Below are 16,811 nucleotides of genomic sequence, written 5' to 3' on the forward strand. Positions count from 1 at the left end.
GATACTAATTTCCCCCCTTTCTGCTATCCTGCTTGGATCTGACTCCTCCCTCCTGCAGCTCTGAACAGCGCAGGCTGAATCAAAGAGCCTCTCATTCTCTACTATGTTTCTCCCTGAACCAGTTTGGCTTGAGCATACCTGACATTCTGCCTTCATTTCAACTGAACTCTCGAGTAAGGCACATTGTCTGCTATATGTCAAAAGTGAATGGTATTTTATTTCCGCAAGAACCCAATTTAATCATCCTCTTGCACTTGGAAGGATTATAAAGAACCAGCTCAACCCCCAAAGTCTGTTTTAAGGAGGAATTGCTTTTTTGTCAGCATCGTGCGCTCTTTGGTACATGTGTTAATGTTTCCTTTGATTTGATGGAGCCTGCTTTTTGGGTGTGAGCTATCCTGGATTTAGAGGACACACACATCTGAATGTATCCTGATCAAGTGTCAAAAAGGAGAGTCTATGAAAACAAAGAAGAAACTTGTGATGTGGAGCAGTTCCGATTCATCTGACGAAAACTTGCGGAGTCGGTGAGAAGGCAAAATAAAATCCCTAACAACCATGTCGGTAACATCTAGTCATTTCCCACTGAATGGGACAAGCCTCTTTACTGAAAATCATGGCATTATGGATGTAACCAATGGACAAAGAACTTTGAATATCTTTCTTTTTTGCTTGATGTTTATAATTACGCTCACTACCCTGCTGGGCAGCATTTATTCACTAGTGTCCTTACTGAAAATTCAAAACAAAACCACACTTTCAATGATTGTGATTTCCTTGTCTGTGGATGATTTGATAAGTGTGGTGCCAGTCACTATCTTTATGCTCATGCAGTGGTCAAGTGAGGCACTCCCCCAGCCTCTGTGTACCACATCAGCGCTGCTTTATTTATTTCAGGGCATTTCTAGCAATCTGAAAGGTACTCTTATAGTTTCTTACAACTTCTACACGATCAACAAAACTGTGATGTGGAGTCAGTGGACCTCCAAACAGCCAGTGAGCATGATATGGGCCATTCTCGCTATCTGGACTGTCAGCTTGCTGGTGTGCATTTTGCCTCTCTGTGGTTGGGGCACCTATGTTCCCACCTCTTGGGGTTGCCTCACAGATTGCACCAGTTCCTATGTCCTGTTTTTATTCATTGTCTACTCGCTGTGCTTCTGCCTTCTCACCGTGCTTTCTGTCCCTCTAACTTACCAACTGTTGTGCTCAGATGAGCAACAGCGTCTTTATGTCAATTACCAGGAAATCACCAGAGGCTATTTTACCCCTGGGACGCCCCCAGCCTGTAGCACCGCCCCATCCCTTTCTCTGGAGGACCCCGTGGATAAAACCCTGAAGCATTTCCGAAATGCCTGTCCCAGCTCGGAGATAGTATTCAGGCAAAGCCCAGCTGAGCGCTGTGGGCTGGACTCCCATTGCACAAACAGCGTGCAGAGCAGGAGCTACACTGTGGAGTTTGCTCAGAAACGATTCTCGCTGATTCTTGCGTTGACAAAAGTCATTCTCTGGCTTCCCACAATGGTAAAAAGTCAGACTTCTTTGCATATTTGTAATGATTTATTTACACAGGGAGAGAGTTTGTGTGATATTAATTGAAACAGTCATCCAGCAATTATGAACAGCATAAATCACATCCATAGAAGTCATTTCAACTAGAGCTGTGTTTGTCTGGCTTTCATCAGGATTGATACAGTCATACAAAATCAGTGCATTTCAAAAATGAAAAGCCAGATTCATCATTGTTTTTCCAGTTTTACCTCAGTGTAACGCCACTGAATCCAGCACAGAGCTAGGCTAATGGTAGGGGTGAATCAGGTTTTGTGTTTCAAGCAGTCTGGCAGGCATTGGGTTGACTCTCTGAGATCTGTGAGTTTTACTAAGGCAGATTGTTTTTCCTCCATCCTCACAGTTCTGAGTCACGCCCTTTGCCAGTCATCTTTGGGTAAGAAACTGAAGCTTGTCTGAGAAGTGATGAAGAATGTTTGTATCTTTGTAATTATTGAAGCATTACAACATTTTGATGCAATGTATGGAAAGGGTAAATATAACAAAGGATACTTACAAGTGAGTCCTTTGCTGGGCATGTGAACATGTTGGGAATTGTTCAGTGTCATCCTTGTCCTATGGATGTGTATGGAGTCAGCCTCTCAGCTCCTATCCATAAAGAATGAGAATTATCATGCACGTGAAGCCGAATCCTGCCTGGCACTGAGTGCCCTCAAACCTCATTGACTTTGGGAGTGGGGGATGCTCAGCGCCTCACTGGATTGGCTCAGTCATCCCTAAGAATTGCTTGGAATCTGAGCTGCTTCTTTGGCAGACCTCAGGCATCAATATTTATAATTTCATTTGCAGCATAAGGCATTCTGAGAAATAGAGAGAGAGGGAGAGGGACTGTATGAGGACATTTGTCTTCTAGCATCTGTCAAAGTCACAAAGCCTAGCAGGAAATCAATGAAAATCTGTGACCTCTATTTTTGTCACATTAACAATGTGATGTTTTTGTTATTCCTGGAAATACAGTATGTGACTGAAGTGATTTAATTTCTTAATGTTCTGCCTTTCAGATACAGATGGCTGTCCAGCACATAGTTGGTTTTCAAAGCCTTTCCTTTGAGACATTCAGTTTTCTGCTGACTTTACTAGCTGCCACGGTCACCCCTGTGTTTGTTTTGTCAGAACGCTGGATCCACCTGCCCTGTGGCTGCATCATTAACTGCAGGAGGAATGCATATGCCATTTCTTCAGAAGAAAGGAAAAGTAAGTGTGGGAGGTTGAAGGATGGGATATTGGTTTAAGTGATGTTCCATATGGCAACAGACTGTTAGAGTAAATTTTATAGTAGATTGCATAGAAAGTTGTCTGCAACAGTAACAATACTCTGCACTCCTGTAGCATATTTCATCTGAGGATCTGAAAGGTTTTCATGGACATTAATCAAATATGCCTAACAACATACCTATAAGATGGCTAGAGAGCATTATTATGCCATTTTACAGGCAGGGAAATTCAGGCACAGAGAAGTTAAGTGACTTGCCCAAAACCACACAGCAAGTCATTGTCAAACCTTCTAATGGAAACTATGAGTTCAAACTCTGACTCCTCCCCTAACCTCCTCCCCACCCCTAGAAAAACCCATCTGCCAAAATATGACATGCATTAAGAAAATACATTGACTGTGCTAAACACATTTTAAAAACAGGCAAAAACACCTCTGAATTCTGAGTGACTTCATGCCCCGGAATTACAGGAATTTTGTCAATGAGAGAAAAGGCCGTTCGGATCCTACTGCTCACACATCCATCATGCAGCCACTGAGAGGCCTTCAATGTTGACAGGACCTCAAAGCCACAGCAATGTGTTGCAATTACTTTCACATGTAATAATTATAATAGTTTTCTGTATTAGCCATTCAGCAGTGAGAGCTACTTGCAGATGTAGCGCCTGATTATCTTCTCGCTATAAGGGCCTGATCCATAGAAAATTAAAATCGGTAGAAAAATTCTCATTGACATCAACTGGTTTTGGATTAAACTCTTGTTCCCTGTTTATACCGGTGTAACTCCATTGACTTGAGTGGGTTTACTCCTGATTCTCATGGGAGTAAATGAGAGGAGAACAAGGTTCATGATCTTCAGAAAAGCACCTTTTGGTTCAAGTCATTTGTTCTCTCTGAATTGGATTCTTCTTTCAAATCCAGACCATGAACTTTTAACCACTATCCCAAGGAGAGTGACTGCAGTTTGTCAAGAAAACTATTAATTCCAGATACAGCTTTGCTCTGAATCTAATCTAATACTTACAGAGGTAAACTTATGATGATGGTAAAGAAACAATTATATAATAATGTAAATAGTAGGGCTGTCAAGCAATTAAAAAAATTAATCGTGATTAATCGCACTGTTAATAATAGACCTTAAAATTAATCGCACTGTTAATAAGCCTGACCTTAAAAACCTCTAAGGAAGGAGATTCTACCACCTCCCTAGGTAACGCATTCCAGTGTTTCACCACCCTCTTAGTGAAAAAGTTTTTCCTAGTCCACTCAGTCCTGCTTCTTGTTCAGCCAATCGCTCAGACAAACAAGTTTATTTACATTTGCAGGAGATAATGCTGCCCGCTTCTTGTTTACAATGTCACCTGGAAGTGAGAACAGGCACTCGCTTGGCACTGTTGTAGCCGGCATCACAAGATATTTACATGCCAGATGCACTAAAGATTCATATGTCCCTTCATGCTTCAACCACCATTCCAAGGGACGTGTGTTCATGCTGATGACGGGTTCTGCTTGATAATAAACCAAAGCAGTGTGCATGTTCATTTTCATTATCTGAATCAGATGCCAACAGCAGAAGGTTGATTTTTTTTTTTTTGGTGGTTTGGGTTCTGTAGTTTCCACATCAGAATGTTGCTCTTTTAAGACTCCTGAAAGCAAGCTCCACACCTCATCCCTCTCAGATTTTGGAAGACACTTCAGATTCTTAAACCTAAATCTCACATTAGTACCTTCTTTGTGTTTTGTCAAATCTGCAGTGAATGTGTTCTTAAAATGAACAACATGTGCTGGGTCATCATCCGAGACTGCTAGAACATGAAATATATGGCAGAATGTGGGTAAAACAGAGATGGGGACGTACAATTCTCCCCCAAGGAGTTCAGTCACAAATTTAATTAACACATTTTTTTAACAAGCGTCATCAGCATGGAAACATGCCTCTGAAATGGTGGCCGAAGCATGAAGGGGCATACAAATGTTTAGCATATCTGGCACATAAATACTTTGCAATGCCGGCTATAAAAGTACCATGTAAATGCCTGTTCTCACTTTCTGGTGACATTGTAAATAAAAAGAGGGCAGCATTATCGCCTGTAAATGTAAACAAACTTGTTTGTCTTAGCGATTGGCTGAACAAGAAGCAGGACTGAGTGGACTCGTAGGCTCTGAAGTTTTACATTGTTTTGGTTTTGAGTTCAGTTATGTAACAAAAAAATCTGCATTTGTAAGTTGCATTTTCACGACAGAGATTGCACTACAGTACTTACATGAGGTGAATTGAAAAATACTATTTCTTGTGTTGATCATTTTTACAGTGCAAATATTTGTAATAAAAAATAATACACACTTTGATTTCAATTACAACACAGAATACAATATATATGAAAATGTAGAAAAAGATCCAAAATATTTAATACATTTCAATTGGTATGCTATTGTTTAACAGTGCAATTAAAACTGTGATTAATCACAATTAATTTTTTTAATCGCAATTAATTTTTCTGAATTAATTGTGAGTTAACTGTGATTAATCGACAGCCCTAGTAAATAGAAATGCTTTGTTTTTAGGATGTTCGAGCTAAACATGTTTTTAGGATGTTCGAGCTATTCTGGATTTTTAACAGAATAATGGTTGAGTTTGTGATTTCACACTTAATACTATCTTTTGAGAAATAGACTCTATATGCTGAATAAAGATACTATTTTATAAATGGTTCTCTGTACTCTGTGTCTTAAAATGTTTTTAGATAGATTTGTGAGGAAAATGCTTTCATGATTTGATAAGAGACATACCTTTTAATTTCTGTGTCTAGTACTATGAAAATGGGAATGCAGGGTGAAGAAATGGAGGGAATTTATGGTAGAGGAGAGAAGTAATTAAGGGGATATGTGGAGGTAGAGCACTCTTACCTTAATTCCTGAACTACTATATCAACTAAAATAATTAGAGTCCTGATGTTAGAATATAATTTTATATGTGGAATGTATATATTGTCTCTGTATGAAAGTAAACTGATTATGGAATTAGTTCACCTACATGATTGTTTTCTAATGTAGAAATGTATTTTTCTTATTTTCCTCTTGGCACTGAAGTACAGTTCTGATTGATTCTCAGAAGTAGAACATAGGGAGGCTGTGGAATCACTGGAGGTTTTTAAGAACAGGTTAGACAAACATCTGTCAGGGATTGTCTAGATAATACTTAGTACTGCCTCAGTGTGGGGGACCAGACTAGATAACCTAATGAGGTCCCTTCCAGTCCTATATTTCTATTGTTCTAAGTGTATTTTTCTGAAAGCATGCTATGTTATCTTTTTGGGGTTTGGGGAATTTCTCATTAGCTGAAACTGAGATACACTGTGAAATGAACCATAATTTGGTTATTTACTTCTAGTATAACTTTTATAAGGCTTTGCAAATCCTGTTCTTTAAAAAATGATGGGTGAAACTATTCCTATTTTCTGGCAAAGAACCACCTTCAGAACATAGAAATTCTACCATCCTTTGACAAAGGAATAAATGAGCTAATTACCAGAGTGTCTATAATGCTATGATTAGTATTTAATTTTCCATAATAATTCATATATTATGGATACCAAAAAGTCTGTTGTTAAAAGTAACCAACTTGTATTTTAGTTTTAAATTTACAGATAAAATTAGGCATTTTTAAAATACATTTTCTAACTGTGTTTCTTGTATGTAACTTTTTTATGTTTTAACTAGAGCTTTTCTCTTTCTGTTTAGCAAAAAGGAGGGGTTTTGAATTCAACCTGTCATTCCAACAAGGTTATGGAATCTACAAGATATCCCATGAAAGCCACCACCATGATGATGATGGTGACGATAACTCTATATCCTATCATAACCTGATGAACTATGACTGTGAAAACACACAAGAATCTCAGAAAGTTAGCAGCAAAATCCTTAAATCTGCCAAAATTGAGTTCAGCACCATACCCATCGAGGATAGCTCCATGTTTAAAGATTTCAGCAAGGGCAAAAGTACGGAGACTAAACAAGAACTTGCCAAGGACAAAAGCATGGACCGTCTTCTTTCTGACAAACTAGGAGCCTTTAAAAGAGAGGAGGTCAGAAACTTTGACAAATCAACATTTTTTGAAGCGCAGGAAAGAAGGCTGTCTCATGAGGAGAGCCGTAAACCAGAACTCACAGATTGGGAGTGGTGCAGGAGCAAATCTGAAAGGACTCCCCGTCAGGTAGAGCATGGTTTTGTTCTTCATTCTTTTTTTCTTCTTTTGAAGAGTTTTAAAGAGTTCTTGTATAAAAGCATCTTAAAATACATTTCTAATTTTGTTGAAAAATTCCCTTCAGCTAAACAGGTTCTAAAAATTCCAAATATTTAAAGCCATATATTTTGGCAGCCTCTTCTCACTTCCCATCTATTTTCTAATTCTGCTCTTGGAATTGTGTCCCATTTGAACCAGTAGTCTATGGATTTTCCTAAAGTGCTACATGTGTTGAGGTGGTACACTATAATAAAAAGTTCAGTGTGAAGGGTTTTAAATGATTTTAAGTTTACATTGTGACACAATGCTCCTATTAACCAAAAGATCAAATTTTCAAAAGCAGTTTTTAAATGTGTGTCAACACTTTTTCATGCCTAAATTTTGGATGGGCAAAAATGTGTAAGCATGAAAAAATGAATATGTAGAAATACGGGAGTGAAGAACATGTGTGCAGAAATTGGTGTGCCTAATTTTAGAAGTTCAGTGAAGGCCCCTATAAAAACTGACCCACCAGTTCAAAACAGCTATAATATATATCAGTGATCTTAGTTGATTCACCTCTGATGTGTTAGTTCTCTAGAAAGGAAAACAAAATCAAACCTATTTGAAATGTCTAAAATGAGCATTAATACATTCTGCAATTCATAATTAAACAATATATAGACCCTTTAATGTTTTGCACTTTTGCACGTGTAGCTTTTCCTATGAGACTCTTCTGTGTGTAAGAATGGATGCATTAACCACACAGGGCAAGATTATGGCCCTTGCTGTATGCTTGTACAGGAGAGTAAAGGACATAAAGAACCCTCTTCTTCTCCTGCCTGCAGCTGCTGTCAGTCTCCTCCCACTCAGATGGGAAGAGAGTGCATGGAGCCTTGGATTTCCCTCCCTTAACATGCCAGCCAGTGCATCTGAGCTGGCACAAAGGGGGAAGTAAGCTGTACCAGGAAAAGGACTGGCACTTTTCTTCCCCCATGAAGCAAGAGAGGAAAGGGGCTGAACTGTGACTCTGACACTAGTTGTTCTTACTCTGGGCAGACTGTCAGATGGGAATCTATCTCATGGTAGGCGTTTTAGCAGAAGACCCAAATGAAATGTGACATGTCCTTTGGGTGACATGCCAGGCATTTATTTATTCATACAACTGAGTGAAATGCAGTTGACTGTGGATTTCAATATGGGTATCAAGATTACCGTTCTTTTGGACCCACAGCATTGCAAGTCTTAGTATGATTATCCCTTTGATTGATTTATAACTTGGATAGTTACTAACAATGAGCAGTGCTCAGGAGCTGGTTAGTCTTCTAGTGCACTGTGGAATAACTGGTTCAAGATAAACTCCTTATATACATCATTTTAGTTTAATGATCTACTTAGGTGTCCATAAACTGGTCTCTTATTGTCCTGTAGATAAAGGACCTAATTCTGCTCTCACACTCAATTTACGGTGGTTTAATTTCATTGGCTTGAATGCAGTTAATTATGGCTTAGACTAGAGTAAGAGGAGCATCAAGGGCATAAGATGTATGTCATGTAAAACTGGGCTGGTCCTGATCCTGTAATCTGGTCTGACTCATATGCCTGCAGAGATTCCCACTGAAGTCATTCTAGTTTCTGCAAGGTGGCTGGGATCTGCCCATGTGGATCAGTTTGCATGTTTGGGGCCTACATGCTTCCTCTTCCACGTGCCCAGCACTCATTCGTGTACTCTCTACCATGCTGATGACATATCAAGAACTGTTGAGACATAAAATGTATACTGATCTCCTTAACATGGTGATATTTTGCTATGAGAGCTCGATTCTAATGCCATTGCACCTTCATGGGTGTTAGGGACACAGGAATTTTTGCATTGATTTCTGACTATAATTGAGTTCAGCACCTAAAAGAATTCCTGTTACTGGTGACTACTTAAAGCTGTCATTTGTAACAGTAGCACTGATCATTTGAAATGGAATCCAAAAAAATAAGCACGGGTATAGAACAAACCTACGCCACATTAATGTCTTGTATACTGCATCAAAGACACAGGAGGACTCAGAAATGGGTACGACTATTTGATTTTCCATAATTAATGTGTTTGTTTTAGGAGGGTGGAAAGGCCTAGCAAGAAGTGATGCTGAAGAAAATCATGTTGTGCCTAACAGAAGGGAGAAAATATTTGTTAGCTAGTTCATCTGTATTGAATAAAAAGATCGTTGGTATTGTAATGCAGTCAATGCACACTTGGGTTTCCTGCCTCCTTAAAAGTTCATGATTATGAACTAAAGGCCAAATACTGGCTTCAGGGATACATACAACCCTCAACAGCTATATCTATAATGGCACCTGTAGTGAGCAAGTGTTGTGCCTCAATCCTGTCTCCCCCAGGACTGTTGAGTTTACAGTCCAAAGACTCTTTACATGTTGAGCTGTGGAAAACATTCCAGGACAGGTTTTAGGAGTGATAAAGGGTAAAGCATGTGTTGTTATTGCACAGCCCCATGATCTGCCCCTAGCTTGTATACTCCTTCTCTAGCTCGAAGTGGTCATGCTTCTGCACAGCGATTTTTGGCCTGCCTTAAATAATGCCAATAATGATATTTTAATAACCATGAATGTGGCTCATTTTCAAGTTAAACCCCATGGAGGCTCTTTGAGGGGAGCGTTGCCTACGCTGTTTTGTGTCTGATAGTCTAATCACTGCTGTGAATTGGTTCTGAGACACTTTTAAATATCGGTCTTGCCTACTCACTTTCAGATGTCACCAGGCTCCTTTGGTTAAATCCTGAAGGATGTGATCTGACGATGAGATGTCCGAGAACAAACATGGAGCATAGGCAAAAGAATGTAATGCAAAAGACAATACAGAGCTTTCTTCATTACTGAATTACTGGTCAATTTGATCCTTCGTTTTATTTGATTGAAACCTCAGGAATCAGGTCACTTGTTTTGTAAATAACAAAATTTCAGACCTTTATTCTGATTGCATTTGACACTAAGGAGTGCTTAATTAGTTCATTGGCCATAGGAAAAACACCATTTAATCAATAAGGTAGTCTCCTACTGGCTTTTATACAGGGTTGTAATGCTGAAGAAAAACAAGAATCTCTCTCCTTAAATGAATGAGCAAAATATTACACGTAAAATGAAAGACGAGAATGCTCAAGAAAGATGGTTAAAATTTAAAAAGCTGCGTTACTGCATCAGTGACATTTTAGGACACTACTGGGCTGTGTGAATTATTGTAGGTCCACTGCCCTCCAGTGGTCACACATATAAAACGACCAGTTGCCTATCCAAGTGATAGATTCATAGATATTTAGGTCAGAAGGGACCATTATGATCATCTAGTCTGACCTCCTGCACAATGCAGGCCACAGAATTTCACCCACCACTCCTACAAAAAAAACCTCACACCTATATCTGTGCTATTGAAGTCCTCAAATCGTAGTTTAAAGACTTCAAGGAGCAGAGAATCCTCCAGCAAGTGACCCGTGCCCCATGCTACAGAGGAAGGCGAAAAACCTCCAGGGCCTCTTCCAATCTGCCCTAGAGGAAAATTCCTTCCCAACCCCAAATATGGCGATCAGCTAAACCCTGAGCATATGGGCAAGATTCATCAGCCAGATACTACAGAAAATTCTTTTCTGGGTAACTCGGATCTTATAGGAATAAGTGGAAGACTCTGTAAGCTCCTGGAACACATTTCCGGGGTAGGTGATAGGGTTTAATTATCCCACTTGCCAGAAAGCAGGAAAAAAGGGTTAATAAGATTCCTGGGAAAAGAGGAAAAGTACCTGCCATACCCCGAAGGGAATATCTAACTGCCTAGGTATGGAGGGAGGAGATGACAACTGGGTCTGATTAAAAAAGTAGGCTTTTTAAAAAGGCAAGGTTAGGTCATGGGTGTGGTCTTGGCTCCCAGGGAGGAATTTGCCTTTCCTTTGAGAACCCTGCCTACAGGAGCCAACGCTCAACAGCATGGTGAGTGGGACACTGATCTTGGACTGTTTGGGATTCGTGGTCCTGTTTGTGTAGCATTCCCTGCAGAATGGGGAATGTGGTGTGAGTTGACTTTTCCAAAGGGTTGGGGTCTAACTGAGAGCTACATTGGGGATCAGGAAGGAATTTCCCCTCAAGTCAGATTGGCAGAGACCTTGGGGGTTTTCGCCTTCCTCTGCAATATGTGGCACAGGTCACTTGCGGGTTTGAATGAGAGTAAATGGTGGATTCTCTGTAACATGAAGTTTTTAAACCAAGATTTAAGGACTTCTGTAACTCAGCCAGACGTTATGGGTGTATTACAGGAGTACATGGGTGAAGCTCTGTGGCTTGCGATGTGCAAGAGGTCAGACTAGATAATCATGATAGTCCTTTCTGGCCTTAAAGTCTATGGGTCTGAAAGGCTTTCATTAGGACCTACAAATGGAGGAGTGTGCCATTGTTTGTTTGAATCCTGAAGTCACCTGAAACCCTGCTGGTGCTGCCATAGTGGGCTCAAGTTAAATCAATAGGGGCAGATATTTGGGGCTGGATGGCTCCTACCTGTTCATAAAATAAAGAGATTATTTGAATATGTTGGATTTACTCTCCCTTTTTTTAAAATGCAAGTGTTTGGTCACTTACAGCCTGCAGAGATGAACAGTTGTGCTCTTTGCAAAAAGTAAATGACCATTCAGCAGTTTTAATGCATTGGCCTTTGCTCACGTATCCTGTATAATCTAGTTGACGAAGTCAGATCATACTGTAATAGGCTTATCACTAACTGTGACTGTCCTTGCGGTAGCCTCCAGTCACTTTTTCAACCAGAACTCCTCTACCATTTTCTTTGGCTGTCCTTTCAAATTGCTCGTCCTGTTGTGACTTCTGCTTGTAGCTAATGCCAGCATCTCTCTGTGAAGCAGCTAGCAGTGACTGCATGTGGCTGGCTTCCTTTGCCCTGGAGACTGTGTTTGTCACTTCTTGGACAGACTACTTCACCACTTGCCATTGCCCAGAATCCCAATTTGTGCTCTACTGACATTTTCCAAATTCTAACAGTGTGTGTGGTTGTCAGGCTATTATGCTTCGAAGGTCTAAAGTTCAAGATGCTAGTTACAGGATCTCTTTGTTTCTGACATTCAACTCTAACTTGCAGATCTCCACAATGCTGACATTTGCCCCGTTGGCGAGAAGGGCAAGACAAGGAGATTCCCACCAGGATTAAAAGCAGAATTAATCTGCTGGGATCTTGGGCTGACTTGGGAGAAAGGATTGTACATGATTAATAAAACAACCATGTAGGTTAATTAATGTTTGCAAAGTGTTTTGAAAAAGCAAGGTACAGTGTAAGTGCTAAGCAATATTGGGCCAGGTCCTCAGCTAGTATAAATCTGCATATCTCCATTGACTTCAGTGGGGTGGGATCAGCTCTCAGATCTGTAAAGAAGAATTTTAATAACTTAGTACAAGGCACAAAAGGTTAAAAGTGAACTTTAAATATTGTTGCAACCAACTAAGTGGACGTACATTTTTATGTGTTGAATGCCCAAATAGCAAAGGACATGGGACACTCAGCTTAAAAACTAGCTTTGGGCTAACTCTTCAAAAACTAAATATCCAGTATTCTGCGGGTTATACTTGTTGGAGCAATGGACCTGAACCATAAGGACGTGGGCAGGTGTTACCTAGTTTTAAAGGTTTTTTTTTTCAATAGCTGTTTCCAAAGATTCTGAAAAACAATAACTGTAGAACTTTCAAAATCATGTAATGTTATTTGGTGAGGGGAAAGGAAACCACTTATTTGAGCATCTGCTGACTGGCTCTGTCGTACCAATTAGTTCCTAGTAACAGTGATGTCTGAGTAATGGATTTTGGAGCATTCTAGTGATAAGGTATGGACAGAAAATTCATGGATGTGGTTGGCTTTATTTTCCTCGTACAGAAGTGTAGTTGCAAATTTAAAATTAGAGCGAACAAACTACCAGGAAATGTACTGAAGGGAACCAATAATTTAATATAAATGCTGTTTATATATTATATACAATGTTTTAATAATCTGGAGATGTAAGTACAGTACATTGTGATTAGCAGAGATCAACTCTCATTTAGCTTTATACTGGCTATCTTACATTCAGGAGGTGCATTGCAACTGGTCTTCATGCTTTCGTGCTAGGGAGGAGCATGGTTTGCCATGTTGCTTCCTGTCTGCGACTGGAAAGCATCACATTTCCGCCATTTAACTGGGGCACGTGCTCACAGTGTAAGTGCACATTATCAGACAAGAATGCTATCAGTTCTGTCATATTGTTTTCCTTATGGCCAGGTCAGTGCTGTGCACCAGTTTCAAGGTCTGGATACAAGGTGAGAGAAAAGCAACATGGGGGAGAGAAGGAAGGGGGAGTACACTCAGTCACATACCCATGTTACTTTAGAGCAAAATAGTTGTAAGTCCACTTTGTTAAACGGCAACGCCTAGGAGCCTTTTAAAAAGCACTATTTAAATGCAGCATAGAAATCAAGAATGCACTTCTCTAACCCAGGTAACCTCCTTTTTCGAGTCTACCTTTTAGGGAGACCATTAACTAATTTACCACCCTCATTCTCCCTCACCCAACTAATTGCAGTCAGCCAGTTCCAGTGATTACATAACTGCTCTTTAACAGCACAGAAAGAAATGGTTACTACAAAGGAGCAGGGTATAAAATGGTTACTACAAAGGAGCAGTTTTTATACCCAGAAACTGGGCCATATATACAGAATATCCTTCCCCTTTATTTAAAAAAAATGATGGTTTCCTATAATAAAGGTTCAGAACTCTGTGGTCACTCTATAGTAACCTCTAATGTTTCGGGCTGTCCCTGCTGATTATGTATTGCAGTACATTTTATATGGGCTCCCATCAAAATGAACATGGAGTAGATTTGACTGGGTCCTTTCACAGACTGTTGTCTCACTCTATCTTTGAGAGTTGACCTACACCTACTGTACCCATTTGGGGTCTAGTACAGGGGGGGGCAAACTTTTTGGCCCGAGGGCCACATCTGGGGAAACTGTACGCAGGGCCATGAATGTAGGGCTGGGGCAGGGAGTTGGGGTACAGGACGGGGGCGGGGAGTGGTATGCAGGAAGGGGCTCAGGGCAAGGGGTTAGGGTGCAGGAGGAGTGTGGGGTGCGGCAGGGGGCTCAACGCAGGTGGTGCAGAGTGTGGGAGGGGACTCAGGGCAGGGGGGTTGGGGTGCAGGAGGGATGCAGCAGGAGGCTCAAGGCAGGAGGTTAGGGGGCTGAGGACAGGGGGTTGGGATTTGGGGTGCAGGAGGGGTCCAGTGTGCGGGCTCCGGCACTGCTTATCTCGAGCGGCTCCAGGGCGGCAGCGGCGCACAGAGGGGCTAAGACCTGTCCGGCAGTAACACCTGGGGGTGGGGTGGGGTGGGGCAGGCGGCTCTGCCACACGCTGCCCTCACCTGCGGGTACTACTCCTGAAGCTCCCATTGGCTGTGGTTCCCCATTCCCGGCCAATGGGAGCTGCGGGGGGCAGTGTCTGCAGGCGAGGGCAGCGCATGGAGCCGTCTGCCCTTCCCCCTCTCAGGGGCCGCAGGCACATGGTGCCAGACGCTTCCGGGAGCAGCGCAGGGCCACGGTAGGCAGGCAGCCTGCCTGAGCTCCGCTGTGCCATGGGGCTGGCAATCCTGCGGGCTGGATTGAAAGCCCTGACGGGCCGTAGTTTGCCCTCCCCTGGTCTAATATATAATATTCTAGTCGTACCCTACTCCAGATGTTAGACCAAACTCCTCTCTGGTGTAACTCATTTTCTCTTCAGTGCAATTACCTCAGGGATTCATTTGATGGGTCCATATCACCAGTGCATTGCAACAGCTTTATATTGCTGTAACTCCACTTATTTCTTTTTGTCACAGCTATGTTTGCTGCATGCATTTTCTATGCCATTTTGTGTGAGGATTATTCTTCTTTGAGCAACATTAACAGAATTAGAGAATCATCATAATGCCATTAGAACTATGGGTTGAGCTTCAACAATTCTCTTTACTGCATGTGCAGGCTATTAGCCCTTTGGGCCCTATTCTGTGATATTTTTTACGAGCAATCATGACACCAGTAGACCTAGTGAAGTCAAGTAGTCAGTGCTAGTATTCATGGAAGATGGCAGGTTTGGGCCCCTTACTTATCTTAACACTACTTGCTGGGTGCAAGGAAGCAAGTCTGAGAGAGCAGGGAATGAAAATGTCTGACAGAACACGAAACGTTTCTTCTTCCACTTCTAAGCCTTCCAGAACAGATAGTTTCAACTAGAAGTAAACTCATCATTGCTTTTTTATAAAAAGTATAATAGGCTCCTATTTTTCAGTCTAACCTCTTTATGGGATTTAGCTCAGGTATATTGGGAATTCGATTTGCAGGCTGTCTGAATTATTGTGAATTTTTGTTACTTTAAATCTAATCATGAAGGTTGAGATTTCAAAGCTGAAGAAGTGTTTTTTTTCTACCCACGAAAGCTTATGCCCAAATAAATCTGTTAGTCTTGAAGGTGCCACCGGACTCCCTGTTGGTTTTGTGTATACAGACTAACACGGCTGCCCCCCTGATGCTATGGGACGTAGATGCACAGTTTCTATTGACACTGATGGGAATTGACCACCTAAATCCATGGGCAGATTTGAAAATCTCAGTGGAATTGTGTTTTCTCTGATAGATGGTTCTTTAAAAACAATATTTAGAAATGTTCCCCAAAGTGTTTATTTTGATCATGTCCATGTTTGTTTGTGCAAACGTTCGGGGAATGGCTGTTTTCCCTCCAAATACTTGGATACATATGTGAACAAGGCTCTTCACTGTTTGTTACTCATCGCTCATTATTTTCTCGCTTTGAAAGTTTCCCATGACCAATCAAGGAGCAGAAATAATCCCATATTAAAAGAGCCTATATTGTCAATAACTTAGTCACAATTAAGAACCAGACCAGATCTAGCTCTGTATTGGAATTCATAAATGGTTACTTTAGAAATAAAATTTGGAAATTAAGGTAGGAAGCAGTACGTATTCCTATTTACTTGCCATTTTGTTTAGTAACCGCTTGATAAAGTTTGTGAAACCATGCAATGTCAGAATCGTTGGGCGGCTGAATACAAGGTCCGGCAAACACGAGGTCAGCTCCTCAGCTGGTGTAAATGGAGCTATTAACAAGAAGACTTCCCCACTCAGTGTGGCAGCCTTGATAGCTATAGGCTGAGAATGAAGTAGTTAGTTATGCTTCTGCCAGGCAAAATACAGGTGTTGGAAAGCTAAGGATCTCCAGCCGTACAAAAATGTAAGATATAGGACACAATCACTTAGAGATGGAGATCCAGATTCAAGTAGCTGTGATGGGAAGGGAGAAAGAGCTTTAGCCTTAGCCTGGAGGGGGGGATTCCTGAAGCTGTAGTGGCTATAATGCACCCTCTCTGCAAAGGGAAGCTGAGCGGAGCTATGTAGCGGCAGATACTTTGGAGCCTCTGCATTGCCATAATCCCAGTCTGACCCATATCCTGCATGCTGGCAAGTAGGGAGCCACCCTGGTTCTCAGCTCCATACTGCACAGGAGATGTGCGCCCACTGCATTTCCTTGCCCCCCACTTGCACATCAGAACTGAACCACTTTTGGAGCTATGGAGGAGGAGGAGCAAAATTTGTCCCTAAGATGCAATTCATCAAAATAATCTTTAAAAACCTTCATATTTTCAATAAATTAGGGTAAAATAGACTTAGGGCAGCAAGCTTCTCCTGCTCTGGAGCACCTAAATCCTGTAGGAATGCAATCTTTTACGAGC

At 41.2% G+C, this 16,811-nt stretch overlaps 1 protein-coding gene across 1 annotated transcript in view; it reads left to right on the forward strand.

Moving 5' to 3' along the window:
* The first annotated feature begins 558 nt into the window (after positions 1–558).
* The window catches only part of GPR149 (G protein-coupled receptor 149), a 33,368-nt gene continuing 17,115 nt past the window's right edge, over positions 559–16,811 (forward strand). The window contains exons 1-3 of the mRNA XM_073358765.1: positions 559–1,524; positions 2,571–2,763; positions 6,524–6,996. Coding sequence (XP_073214866.1) covers positions 559–1,524; positions 2,571–2,763; positions 6,524–6,996 — 1,632 coding nt within the window. The remainder of the gene's footprint in view (positions 1,525–2,570; positions 2,764–6,523; positions 6,997–16,811) is intronic.

The sequence above is a fragment of the Lepidochelys kempii genome, chromosome 9, assembly GCF_965140265.1.
Source record: "Lepidochelys kempii isolate rLepKem1 chromosome 9, rLepKem1.hap2, whole genome shotgun sequence".
In the NCBI taxonomy this organism is placed as follows: Eukaryota; Metazoa; Chordata; order Testudines; family Cheloniidae; genus Lepidochelys; species Lepidochelys kempii.